The sequence below is a fragment of the Miniopterus natalensis genome, chromosome 3, assembly GCF_054644295.1.
Source record: "Miniopterus natalensis isolate mMinNat1 chromosome 3, mMinNat1.hap1, whole genome shotgun sequence".
In the NCBI taxonomy this organism is placed as follows: domain Eukaryota; kingdom Metazoa; phylum Chordata; class Mammalia; order Chiroptera; family Miniopteridae; genus Miniopterus; species Miniopterus natalensis.
In genome coordinates, this window is record NC_142083.1 from 70968232 (window position 1) to 70982176 (window position 13945).

Below are 13945 nucleotides of genomic sequence, written 5' to 3' on the forward strand. Positions count from 1 at the left end.
TTTGCTTCTGAAATAAGAACGATTTGTGTAACACCAATACTTAAGAAAGACATGCATTATGTGGTTGTAACCAACCCTGATGCTTTCAGATGACCTACTTATATCTTCAATGTGGAAAAAGATTAAGATCAAAACAAATTCATCTAAAATTCCAGGCAACCCCGTTGACTTTTAAATGTAAGAATGGAATTCTAAACATTTATGACAGAAAGTAAATCTATGGCTATGGTATTTTGTGAATGATCTTTTAAATAAAAGAAAACTTTACGCAATATTTTAAAAAAATATGGGCAGTAGGATTTTATTGCCTTTTGAGAATCCACCATTTCTCCACAGACCCTGGTTAAAAACAAAAATTAACCTAAGGCACAAAATGTTTCATTAAAAAAATAATTGCATAGTTGTAGGGCAGCAGAATCAAGAAAGCAATCAAATTAAATTAATTGGATTAAAAGAAGAAAAAAAGACTCTCATTGAGCAAAGATGGTAAAAATTCAGACAGCATAAAAAAAAATAAAAAAAAATCAACGCGCAAATGACTTCCATACAATAAAAGAGTAAAAAGACAAGGGTTTCATCACATAGACTGTGACGGGGAAAAGGCAGAAATTTAGAGGGGGGAAAACCATTGACATCTCTGTGCCAGGTTCCTCATTTCTAAGTTGGAGATGGTTATACGTACAAATAGCAGAAGAGTCAAGTGCCTAGCACAGCAGTGGCACAGCGTAAGGGCTCAGCAAACGATAACTAGCAGCAGCAGCATATTAAGGTGAATCGGATGCCGAGAAGGAATAAAAAAATAAGTAAAATTATAGCAAGGAAGGTTAGGATACATTTTCTATAAAATCTGAGACTAGACCTTGCAAACATTATGGTAAGTGAAGGAAGCCAGTCACAAAAGACCACATACTGTAGGATTCCATTTATAGGAAATGTTCAGAATAGGCAAATCCATGGAGATATGAAATAGATTAGTGGTTGCCTAGGGATGGGAGGACTGCTGAGTGAAGGCTGAAGTGTGTGCGGTTTCATTTTAGGGTGATGAAAATGTTCTAAAATGGACTGTGGTCACACAACACTGTGAATATGCTGTGTTACTTAATCATACACTTCAAATGGGTGAATATGTGGTATATAAATTATCTCAATAAAGCTGTTTAAAAAACCTGAAACTGAAAAAGACCTTTGGTAAAAATAAATTGAAGTGTCCTGTAGATTTCCCTAAAAAATCCCTCCATCTGGTATGAATTCTGGTTTTTAGATATTTCTTTTTGCCTTGCCACATCTCCACCTAATAGGGTTACTTTTCAGATACATATCTGCCAGGTACATCTTATAAACAGCTGAAAACATGCATATTTTGATGAATGAATGACTTCTGGTTTCGGCATTCAAGTCAGAGATTTTAATCAGATGAGCCAGTGTTTAGAAAAATATTAGAGCTATTGTATTGCTTCCATCTCTCATGCCTTTTCTCCCATCATCTACCAGCTTTAAAGCAAAAAGCAAGCCTTTGGGGTTGCATTATTTTCTAGGAAGTAATGGTTTTCCCTTCATCTCCCAATTTTTGCTTTTACTGATTCTTCCCAGATATAAGTCCTTAAATACCTGTAGATTCTGTTTTACAACTTCCTGCTCCTCCTACTTGCCAGCATTTCCTATGTGCTGTATTAGCCATTTCCCCCTGAGCCTTAACAGATTTTGAACCTCACAATTTATTCCAACTTTTCTGTTTCCAATAGCATCGCTGGAGGTGAAGCAGTGATGAAATAATGTGTAGAAAAGCTTTCATTTTCTCCTTTTAATCTGACCTCAATCTTCACAAACAAATCTACACATTTTTGTAAGTGGCACACCTTAGAATTAAACCTGGTTTTCAGTATTGTAAACTAAGAGCTTCAAAGCAGCTTTTCCTCTTTCATGTTGTACAAGTGCAAACATAACTTTCCTCTCATTATCCATCCCAGCGTAAACCTGCCCCTCTAACTCTGTGATAATGGATTGCAAAGAAGTGGCTTTACCCCAGACAACCTCTCAGGGTCCCTATCTCTTCAAGAATGAAGGCAGGCAGTGACGAGGCACGGCATAGAAAACACCCAGTAAAAATAGGGGAGGAAAGCAAAGCCAAAACACCCGACAGCGCTCTTTCTTATCTCTTCCCAAGTCTGCTACACCTGTCACAAAAGTGCAGCAAATAATTGAGGCAATTATACAAATAATTCAAGAGGCAAACCAGTGTTTTCCTTCATGAGCTGTAAAACCAGGTTTACCAATCTGAAGTAACTAGACGATAATCTTGAAAGAAATTTACCTAACAAGGGTGTGTAAGCGTGTTATGAGTGATTAACCTTCACAACCATTTGTGAAAGGACGGAAAGGGCTCTTAAGCAATATTGAGCTCATCAGGCTTTCAAACAACATCTCTCCCTTAGGAGTGATCTCGGAAGAAATTGGTGGCACAGTAACTCCGAAAGATGAAGACTCAAATGCAGAGAAAGTAACTGGATGAAAAGAAAAAAGGGAAGGGTCTGTAAAGTCCCTTGGAAACTGAGAATGACTTTCCTGGTTTCTAATAGAATGACATACCTAAGAGCTTTGTTTCCCAGCTAGGCTAGAGTATAGAGAGGCACAGAGAAGTAATGCATTCCGCTGTCCCAGCACACAATCTGGCACAGCTCAGCGCTGTTTTTTGTTTGTTATTTTTTTTAATAGACTTTATTTTTTAGAGCAGTTTTAAGTACACAGCAAAATTCAGTGGAAAGTGCAGAGTTCCCATATATCCCCTGCCTCCCCACATGCACAGCCTCTTCCATTACCAGCATCCCTCACCACAGTGATACATTTGCTACAATGGAGGAACCTACAGAGACACAGCATTATCCCCCCAAGTCCATAGTTTACATTAGAGCTCACTCATTGTATTGCACATTCTACGGATTTGGACAAATGTATGAAGACAATTATAGTATTGTACAGAATAGGTTCACTGCTCTAAAAACCCCTGTGCTCCACCTATTCATCCCTCCCTTCCCACTAACAGCTCTGGACTTAATAGAGGAAATCGGCATCAAGAGGAAATCAGGGTTTTAATCCACATTTTTTCATTCTCCCCTTTCTGAACTATATCTAATCCTTTGAAAAGGCTGGTAAAGAAGTCCTCAGATTTGTGTGCACTTGCACAAGTGCGTGTCAATGAACAAGTGAAAGAAAGTACTTTTGAGCCAGGAAGGAAGAAGCCAGGTGTTGCGGAAAGAGCATTGACCATGGAGCCAGAGCCTTGGATTCTTCTGCTTCCTCCACTTACTGGCCCTGTGGCTGGAAGTATTTAAGATCTTTCAAGAGTGACCTAACATCTAGGAGTCTCAGTTTCCTTACCTACAAAACGGAATAATACCCAGCCAGCGTGGCTCAGCGGTTGAGTGTCGACCCCTGAACCAGGAGGTCACAGTTCGATTCCGGGTCAGGGCACATGCCCAGGTTTCAGGCTCAGTCCCCAGTAGGGGGCGTGCAGGAGGCATTGGATCAATGACGCTCTCATCATTGATGTTTCTATCTCTTTCTCTCCTTTCCTCTCTCTGAAATCAATAAAAACATATTTTTAAAAAATGGAATAATAACTGTTATAGGGATACCCAAGACACTGAAATAAGATGGTTCTATTAGGTGTACAGTATGTAATATTTTCTCTTTGCCTAGAAAATGGTAAGTAACTTAAGAAAAAACTTTGGGATGTGAGCATCTTAAGGATAAAAAACAGATGGATTCAAGTGAAATTAATGCCACTGGATTCAAGTGTCATGTCCAGATCTGTCCCTTTTGTGGAAAAATAAAGTTTTTAGCACAGACAGGCACAGCAGGGTGTTGTTCAGTGAATAAAGGACAATGGATCTCCCACTGCCTCACTGAAGCTACTTCTCCACTATGCTCATTCTAATACAATTGTCCATTAGGCAGCATTTAACCATAATCATGTATTGCTCACAATATTTCACACCATTACTTGTTTAAAAAAGTGTATTCTTTCCTTGGAATTAAGTGTTAGTAGTTGACACAAAACTGAAGAGGCAAGAGGAGGGCTGGCAGAGCCCTCAGTGAGGAGTTTTATGCATATTCTATAATTCTGCATTTTAAATCTGCACCAGGGTGTCTGCAATTCATGTCTCTCTTCAGTTCATCCAGGTGCCTTGTACTTACACAGGGTCATTCCTGGGAGCATATTGTGCCTTGTTATTTCAACAAGACTTAGGAGAAAGATGATTAGCAATTTCAGCCATTCAGTGACACTTCGCTGCTCCTCTACCAGCTCCCTTTTACAAAGCTCACCAGTCAGCTGCCCACGGACACCCTCACCTCCACTCCTCATCCCCGAACTCCCATATAACAATTTCTAATTGTCTTCCTTTCAAAGCAGTGGAAACTCTGGTGGCAACACTAGCAGTACTATTTGTTTGTACATCTGGAATTAGCTCAAAGGATCTGGAATCTTTCAGGATTATCTGTCTCATTTTGTTTATTTCCTCTTATTCTTGGCCCAGATGTGCTTAAGGAAAACCCGGCTGGATTTTCTCCTGTATTTGAGACTACCTGAGGATATATTAGTCAAAACTTCCGACATTTTCTCTCCACTCCCCCAAGATGCTTGTCCTCTGAAAGGTTATATCCCTCACAAGGTGCTAACATTTATTAATTCCAGGTGGTGGATACACACCTGTTTGCTATATTATTCTTTATCTTACTCTGTATTTTAAAAATAGAATAATTAAGATAAAAGTTGTGTGAAACAATTCTTGGTGTTTTGCATCGATGTGTTTCTGTTCCTCAGATACAGAGAGGTAGGGGCAGCTACTAGGATTAAAAAGTTCCTCTTGAGAACATGGATTCTAATTTGTATTTCAAGTTCACTGTAAGTATCAGTAAAATAATAGAATCTGGTCGTGCAATAGAATGCATGGAACTGGATTTCCCCTCCAAATTAATCCTTTACCAGCAGCGGATGGGCTACATCACAGGCACCAAGCCGTTAGCTCACTTCCATCTGGCACAGCCATGCAAACACTTCGGTTGGCTTGCCTTTTTAATGAAGCGATTTTTAATGAAGCAAGCTGTGAATTTAATAGATTCCTTAAAACAGCTTCTTTGTAACTAAGCTTTAAGTAACAAAGCAACTGCCAAATTAGCTACCAAGACCAAGGGAAACATTCAAGCCTGAACAAATTCAGGATCAAGGACTGCTGGACTTTGGTCATCAGGCATATCATCTCAACAGCTGGCACAAAGGATGGTGACACAGTCCACTTGGAGGCTGGTGGCCTCCCTGCCCAGCGACCTCACCAGGGGTCAAGGAAGTGCCTGGCCAGCACTAAGGCATACTGCAAGTGCAAGATATTTGAAATGTTACTTTTACCACTGTCCATGCTGGAACACTGTCTCTTAGTGGTTCCTTTACCTTGTAATTTTGAACCAGTAATTTCAGCCCATTTATAATGTGGGAAAGCTAGGAGGGAGACCATTAGGTTCAGTCTATACTACCCTGAAAGATATGTTGATATAAGGCAATGCACATAATATTAGAGAAGCCTTTTAAAGGTGGAAGAAATCACTCAACTCTGGAATCTCAACTATAAGTAGAAGATGGGTAACGCAAGAAGGTGAAGAGGGCTGGGTGGATGTAAGCAAAAGGCAAGGCCTGGGGAAACTGGAGACTGCCTGTCCCACTTAAAGGCATTCAAATTCTTAAAAAAAAAAAAAAAAAAAAAAGCACACCTGTGTGCATGAATGAGTGCATAGAGAGGAGAAATGACTCGTCCAGGTTCTCACTGCAGGCCATGGAGGCCAGGACAGGAGCCCAAGGCTCCCTGCGGCCAGCCCAGTGCGGTCTGTACTACAGTTCTAGAACAGCAGCCTCAGTCATGAGTTAGGCCCTGCTCAGGAAGGTCACTGGCAAAGATTTCACTCAGTGGGAGGACCTTTGTTCTGTTGCCCATAAAACAGACACAAAGTCCCGCACACACTCCCCTTCTGGTATTTGACAGTTCTTTTGTCCTTCATGCTACAGTGCGCTACTCTGCTTGTGAGGCCTTAGCCTGGCCAGGATCAGGGAGGAGAGTGGCCTCAGGTAGTTGGAGATGGAAAGGAGGGGCCTAACAAGCCTGAGGTGGCAGAGCAGGAAGATCCTGTGCCTGCCTGCCCTGGAGCTCAGGCGGTGGCAGTGTGTGGTGGACACGAGAGTGGGAACTCCTGGTGGACCCAACTAAATCCTTCCCACGCTCCATTTCACGGACGCTGGCATGCGGTCTTCTCTTCCACTTTGTCCCGCCAGACCACAGTGTGGCGTGGAGAGGCCTACATGCGGGGCCAAGGGATCTTGACCTACTGTCACCACCATGCACTCCTCCTCCTTCTTTACTGAGCCCAGAGAGAGGAAGGGGGAGGGGAGAAACATCGGTGATGAGAGTCAGCGGGTCGGCTGCCTCCTGTGCGCCCCTGACTGGGGATCGAGCCCGCAACCTGGGCGTGCGCCTTGACCTGGAATCGAACTGTCACCTCCTGGTTCATGGGTTGATGTTCAACCGCTGAGCCACGCTGGCTGCGCGTAAAATTGTTTCTTCATCCACCAAATGGGTAATAGGATCTTTCCCTCCCCCAGGACTACGGTGAAGTGTTTGCTTGCACAGTGCTTGGATTCCCGAAAGCTTGACGAATAGTAGCTGGGGTCTGAATCTTTCTGATTTGGTCAGGTCAACTCTTCCCTGCCAAGCCCTGCACTGGTTACAGTGAGTACAGGACTCCTGCCACCTGCCATTCCTTAAAACCGGACTGAAGACTGACGACTGGGTGGGAGAAAGGATTTGTCAGAATCACCACATTGCTGTGTTGCTCAAAGCAATGTTGTTAGTTTGTATTATATAAAAGCTCTTGTCCAGCCCTAGCTGGTTTGGCTCAGTGGTTAGAGTACCTCGGTTGCAGGCTCGATTCCCGGCCCCGGTGGGGGTGAGTACGGGAGGCAACCAATCGATGTCTCTTTCTCTCTCTCTCCTGCGTCCACTCTCTCCGAAAAGCAATGGAAAAAATATCCTCGGGCGAGGATTAAAAAAAAAAGCCCTTGTCCAACTGAGTCTGTCTTAAACTGTAGGGACAAGGGTCAGTTTCTTTGATTTACAAGCATAGGCCAAGGATATGACATATGGCCTGGAACTGGGGAAGGGGAGGTGGACTCTCCATCCATTTATTTAATGAACTGGTGCTTCTTGTTGCCTCTCACATGCTGTGACTGTGCTCTAGCCACCTTATTCACTGGGCTGCACGCACGCGTTGGCGTGAAGAGGGGGGCTTGCCCACCTTCCTTCGAGGAACGGAGCAGGTGGTCCTCACGCCTGGGAAGCTCCTTGAATCAGTTTATATCCCCTATGATGTCATTCCCCAATTACCCCAATGGTACAAGAGCTTGCTGATGAAAATACTCTGAAACCCAAAGGTCACATTTTTACTTAAATGAATATATTAAATCAAAACAAAACAAAACCCACTGTAATAAGCGCCGAGCAGTGTCCCCATCTAAGTCTGACATGTACATATTAGGAAGGTGAAGTGAAGTCTTAAATCTATTAAATAGCAAGTGCCAAGGCACAAAGTGGTTTCCTCACTGCATTTCAGCTCTGCTTCCTGCTGTGTTGGTGGAGATTACACTGAATCCAGGGCAGGCTTTAGGACCATTTTCTTCCCTTGACTTACAAAATAATCATAAATAAAAAGTTTGAGAAAAATCCCTAATCCTCACCTCCCTAGCTTTACATCCTATTATTCTGAGTGACTGATACATGTGAAAACACTTTCCATTTCAATTCAGTTAAACCTCTGATTCACAGGGAACAGCTTTCAAATTGTCCATACAATTCTTATCAGTCAGCTGGATTTGCGTAAAGGAAATAGAAATACGAAAGCCTAATCAGTCCGTCTGTGAAAAATCACGTCTCCCTGGTTGGAGGAAGAGCAGGTCCGGGAAGACTTTCCTCCAGATTTCCACCATTTCCTGGCTGTTTCATTTTTATCACGACATTGTTGAGCTGATCTATTACTTCATGAGTTTCCCTGGCAAGGCTGGGTGTTACTGATACATGTCTTAGGAAAGCCAGCAGCAGATACTCCTGTCCCCAGAAACTGATGTCGCAAGCACGCTATTTGCACATAGTAAGATGGACTACCTTGGCAACCTGCTCAGTCAGATATGTAATCATGGCCATGGGCTGGAGTCAGGGCGCATGATTTTAAGAAACAAGTCATGGTATTTTTATTGGTTTGCTCTATTTCACCCTTATAAAAGAATGGTATCAGAGTTCAACTTAGACAGAAATGAGGAAAACTAAAAATGAGCAGGAAGGAGACCATAAAACCACCCAGGCTGGCCATTCAGGGAATCCTTTAATGGTTAGTGGATGTGTGTTGACTGCATTCTACCAGGTCATTATTCTTGGGGATAATTCATCTCACAAATTGACATATCATCAACAAAAAATATGTAGCCTTCACTAGAGTGGTGCTAGCTGTGCAGGTAGGAAACATGTTGTTATATGTGCTCTTCCTTCTTGCTATATACAGTTTTCTGCTCTTCCTTCTTGCTACGTACAGTTTGAATGTTTTCCTTTCGAGCTTTACCTGATTGGACACAGGCCTTATGAGATTTATATTAGCTGGACTGTAGAGGAAATTTACCCACATTTGAATAAACCAGATGATCACGATGTAGCTCTTAGGTTGAAACTAGCTCATGTTATACTGGCTTACTTAGCAACAAGAAAATATTTAGGGTATAAAATTGGCAATGAACTTATACCAAAGGAGACAAAAAGATGTAGCCTGGCAGATAGCTAGATACACACACACACACACACACACACACACACACAATCATCTTATTGAGGTACAAATTATATACCATACAATGAATCCTTTTAAATGTAGAGTACATTTTTTTTTGCACAAGAACTTTAGCCTTGGATCTTTAGCCTTACAGAGCATCATAGAGACCAAAGGTATCAGGGAGAGCTCTCAGCTCACCTTCCTTCACGCTGCAGCTCAGAGACACTGAGCCATGACACCCAGGTGGTCAGTGGTAAAGTGGGAGGTGATGCTCAGTTTGGATGCTAATAAAAAGCAGTCCATTGATGGGCCATTATGAATAGAAACTCACCCTTTTGTGGGGAGGGGGAGGAAAGACTTTATGTAGCAGCCCTGGGTTCTCCACCTGTTGAAAACAAACATCCAATTGCTGGCTGCAGAGAGAGTGGGAGTACGGGAAGGGAAGGGAAGGGAAGGGAAGGGAAGGGGAGGGGAGGGGAGGGGAGGGGAGGGGAGGGGAGGGGAGGGGAGGGGAGGGGAGGGGAGGGGAGAGTAGGGTCTTTGGAACAGCGATGCTAAGGAGGATCAGGGGAAGGGGGCGGGGAGCAGGAGAGGGCAAGGGGATAAGTGGTGAAGGAAGGAGGCTTGGCTTGCGGTAGTGCACACACAATACAGTATACAGATGATGCATTATAGAATTGTACACCTGCAACCTATACAATTATATTAACCAATGGTACCCCAATAAATTCAATAAAAAAAGGAACAACGAAAAAGGGCGGATAAAGGGCTATGTTGAGTGAAGGATTGAGTTTACTGAAGGTTTCGAGTCTGAGGTGTTAAAGTAGTTGCAACCAACGTTAACGTCTGGGTGCTGACAAATAAAATTAATACATGGCTTTTTCAACCGCTTCCTCTAACAACAGGAGCTGCTATTACCACATCGATTTTAAAATTAAATGTTATGGAATTTTCTTGCTTTAATGAAAAGGCAGATCCAACTGGTAAATAAAGTAATGATTAAAGCAATTAAAAGAGTGAAAATGAGAAAGAGAGTAGCAATACCTTTAATGCTTAACCCAAATTGGCAGGTTTTGATGATTTGCTAAAAAGATTCATGTTTATCTGGAGGTAAACATATTGAGAAGCAATGCTCACTCTGGATAGACCTTCCCTTTGGTAAGGGAAAAGTCAATTAGTAATGTCATCCGTTTAAAAATCTCCTGCACCTGGTTCTCACTTGTCCTCCAGCTGAGAAACCAAAGACCACTTCTTTTTATTGCTGTGGTCAAACAGCAAGTTCATTTTGCCATGGGGTGATCAAACGGCCAGCCTCCCCCTGCTTGGGGAGGTTTGCCTTTCACTTTCAACTTGTTCAATCATCATTAACTCTGAAAAATGTCACATTCCATTTGTGCAATGAAAATTTCACCACCCGCGACCGTTTGGGTGATGTTTTTGTAGGCAAAGCCCTAAATCTTGCAGAGCACCTCACACATTCTCAAGGTCATTTGCCTTGTTTCCTTGTTATTTAATGACAGTTGCCTAAGATCCTGGAGTCTGTGGCCTGACATAGGCAACTCTGAAGAAACATTTGTGTGTGGGCACGTTTCCCTCTCTGAGAGTCAATGGGTTCACCGGGTAATATGACACAGGTGTAATCTGAGAAAAACTAAGCTGTGTGCACATGCGTACACACAAACACACACACACTCACACACACTCCTTTGTTATGTATCACTCACACATACCCTGGGATTTTTACCCAGCAAAAGCAAAAGTCTTTACTGGGGAGCCACTAGTGAAGAACACTGAATACAGCCCATTGAAGCAGAGTTTTCTTACTCTGGGAAGCCAGCTTCCTGGGGAAGCTGCCATATCAACTTGGGGAAGTTCCAAAAAGTTTCTAGAAAGGAGAAATAGGCTTCTTTTTAAATTTTGCCATTGGGCTTGAGAAATCTTCATCCCCTTTGCTTATTATTTAATTATATTTCCCCCTCTCAGAGGAGTTCTGACATGTAAATCCCAGTGAATGTGGCAGAGGGCCAAATCCCTGATGGGCGCGCTATAAATATGAATTTCTGAAAGTGGTTGTCAAGCAGCAAGACGGTTAAATTAAGAGGTCACTTGATCCAGAGTCTTAAAAGAAGCATAGAGTTTATTGGGGCAACTCAAATAAATTTGTGCCATTTGGCAAACAAGTCAATGCTAAAACAGGCCTCAGTTATAGGTCCTGATTAAAATTTCAAGGTCAAACCCTAGAGAATATAAGTACAGAGCTCTCCAGAGCCTTAAGCGCTGAGGCGCAAACACACTGTTTTAAATGGTCTCCCAGAAGGGTTTCTTGATTTCCAGCTTTAGTTCAATGCCAAAGCTGCTCTTGAAGTAAGGAGGAGGTTACCAGCAGGTCTGTATTATAGGCACAACCACTTGGGTCTCTTCCATAATGTACTAGAATATTTATTGCTGCCCAAACCCATTTTTTAATTGGCTAGCAGAATCTGAGGGTAGGAGAGAGGACAAAAATGGTCCATGATGTTTTCCAATTCCCCCAGCTCATACAAGACCAGATCCCTGGTCTAAAGAGAATCATTGGCCCTGGTCAGCATTGTTCAGTGGTTAGAGCATCGGCCTGCGCACCAGAGGGTCATCGGTTCGATTCCCGGTCAAGGGCACGTTCCTCAGTTGCAGGTTCAGTCCCTGTCCCCTGTCAGGGCACGTGTAGGAAGCAACTGATCAATGTGTCTCTCTCACATTGATGTTTCTCTCTGTCTCTCTCTTTAAAATAAAAAAAGAAGAAGAATCATGTGGCTCCTAAAATATGAGAACGTCCTGCCACTTTAAAGGTTGGGTTGACTGTTGAAAAGAGATTCTAATATTACTAGGTTATTAGTTGAAAAAAACTCGTGTAAACTTCCTAGAAGAGATTTTTCTTTTTTTTAAATTCAAACACTTGTATATGTACCCAGTATTCTTCTAAGTGTTTTATAAATATGAACTCATTATATCCTTATAGTACTTCCAAGAGGTGAAGTAACTTAAGGTCATAGAACTACTTAAACCACTATGCAGCTCTATTTTTTCATACAGACCTCTCAGAATATATCCTTTGATCTGTTGCTTCAAGGTGGGCAGATGGAGTGCAAAGAGAAAAGCGATCTATTTGCTCCACTTTACAGGGATAGAAAAATGGAGATCCAGTCTCTAAACCTCCCCTTCTCCTCACACTGATTTCTTCTCCTGTCTCCAGTTTGTGGAGGTCAACTTTTTACTGTTGCTCCTGAATGAGCTAGTGAGCTGTCTCTGTCTGTGTCATGCACGCACACGTTCACACCCACACGCTCACATGGAGCTATTACTGTGCTTCAGTGAAGCTGCACAGGGTTTGTGATCTGGGCATAAAAGCAGACATCATTTGCTCATTAGAGCTAAGTTTTCAGGATGTGCCCCAATTACTGACCTCCACTAACGGCCTGGGTTTGCGCTCGACTGCAAACCTGAAGTGGCAGAGTTCACAGTAGCTGGTGTTTGAGGACGACAGCCAGTGTTCCAGGCAGCTCCGATGAATTGTCCCCAAGGTCCCCGTACATTCACATGGAGAGAGCAAGTCCTCTTGGCTGCTGCCCTCGTGGCAGATCCTGCACATTGGCCGGTCATTGAAGGGGCTGCAAGAGAAGGAGGGGCACTTGCTGGTCACTGGGCTAGAAACCACTGCCATGCAGATGGTCAGTCCTCTGGCTCTGTGTCCTTCAGACCCTCCCCAATGGCAGCTGCTCAGAAAAGACACCTTCTTTTAAACCCTAGATCTATATTTGTACCTGGCAGTGGGGGCCAGTGCCATGGTCCTTGAGCATCTACTTTTGCCAATACAAAGAAATCGTGAATGGTCCAGGGCCAAAAGTGAGTGAAAACAAGCAACACGTTATTTTTGCCTGGGGTACAGATGTAATTCAGGCAAACTACCAATTAAAAAATAAAAACCATCCCTCACCATTAAGAACAGAAATTGTATTGAAATGAGACCAATTGTAATTTCTAGACAAATTGTGTTTTTCGAACCAGGCCAGGACACTTTTGAATACCCAGAGGTTCCTTTCATTTCTCCTTTCAAGAGGGTAGGCGGCTGAGAAGAAGGAAGTTAACTGGCTGCCAACCCCGAAGCTGCCACACAGAAGTGCCGTCTGAGCCACAGCACAAAGCTGAGTAGCAGGTCGGTCCTTTGAACTTTCCTAGGATGCTTTCTGGGATGCTAAGGACACTAAACTGAAAGCGAGTAATTAGTACGCCTAGAAGTCTGCCTCTAATTTGGAAAAACCACCCCTGCACGTTTCGTAAAGGTATCCAGTTACAGTGGTTCATGCGGCAGGCTCTGGAGTCCAGCTGCCTGGGCTTGAATACATTAGTTGGTATTCAAACTGCTTACCAGCTGGCTAACTTAGGACAAGTAACATCATCTCTCTGTACCTTAGTTTTTTTTACCTCTAAAGTGGGCACAGAGAATGGTGCTTTCCTCATATGGTGATTGTGAGGATGAGAAAAGATAGTACAGATTAGAAGCTTAGAATTGGGACCAGAATGCAGTAAATGCCAAGTTAATGCTGATTACTTTCACTCATATAAAAATTCAGGTCAGGAAAAATCAAATAACATGGCCATCAACAAGTGGCCAGTGGAAGGGTTAAATGAAGATGACCTCACTCCTCAGGGGATACTGTGTCTTGTGAGGGGACAATCCCTTTCTATTGATGTGTTCTTACATTGCTCAAGCTCTTCTTTATTGGGCATTAGATTTTAAAATATGTCATCAATGTATGTGCCAACCTGAGGACCAACCTCTCTACTGGCTCTCCCCTGCCTTTTTCAATCCCCCCAAAATGACAGTGACTCAGGCTCATGCCCACCACTCACTGATACTGTCTTTGGTCCAAATGGAAACAACCATGAACACACCCCAGGCTGCTCTGGGGATGATCCTGGGAATGAGTGAAGGCTAAAAGGGGATTTAAAAAAGAAAAAGGCTTCCTTCTCACTTGCCCAAAATACCCACTGATGCTCAGGGTCCGGAAAAGAAAGTTTGAAGAGTTGAGTTGTTTTTCCTCATTATTCCTGG

General features: G+C 42.9%; 1 protein-coding gene across 1 annotated transcript in view; it reads right to left on the reverse strand.

Annotated features, from left to right (window-relative positions):
• The window catches only part of MARCHF3 (membrane associated ring-CH-type finger 3), a 132090-nt gene that overhangs the window by 20119 nt on the left and 98026 nt on the right, over positions 1-13945 (reverse strand). Inside the window, exon 3 of the mRNA XM_016217831.2 lies at positions 12296-12500. Within this exon, the coding sequence (XP_016073317.1) occupies positions 12296-12500 (205 nt within the window). The remainder of the gene's footprint in view (positions 1-12295; positions 12501-13945) is intronic.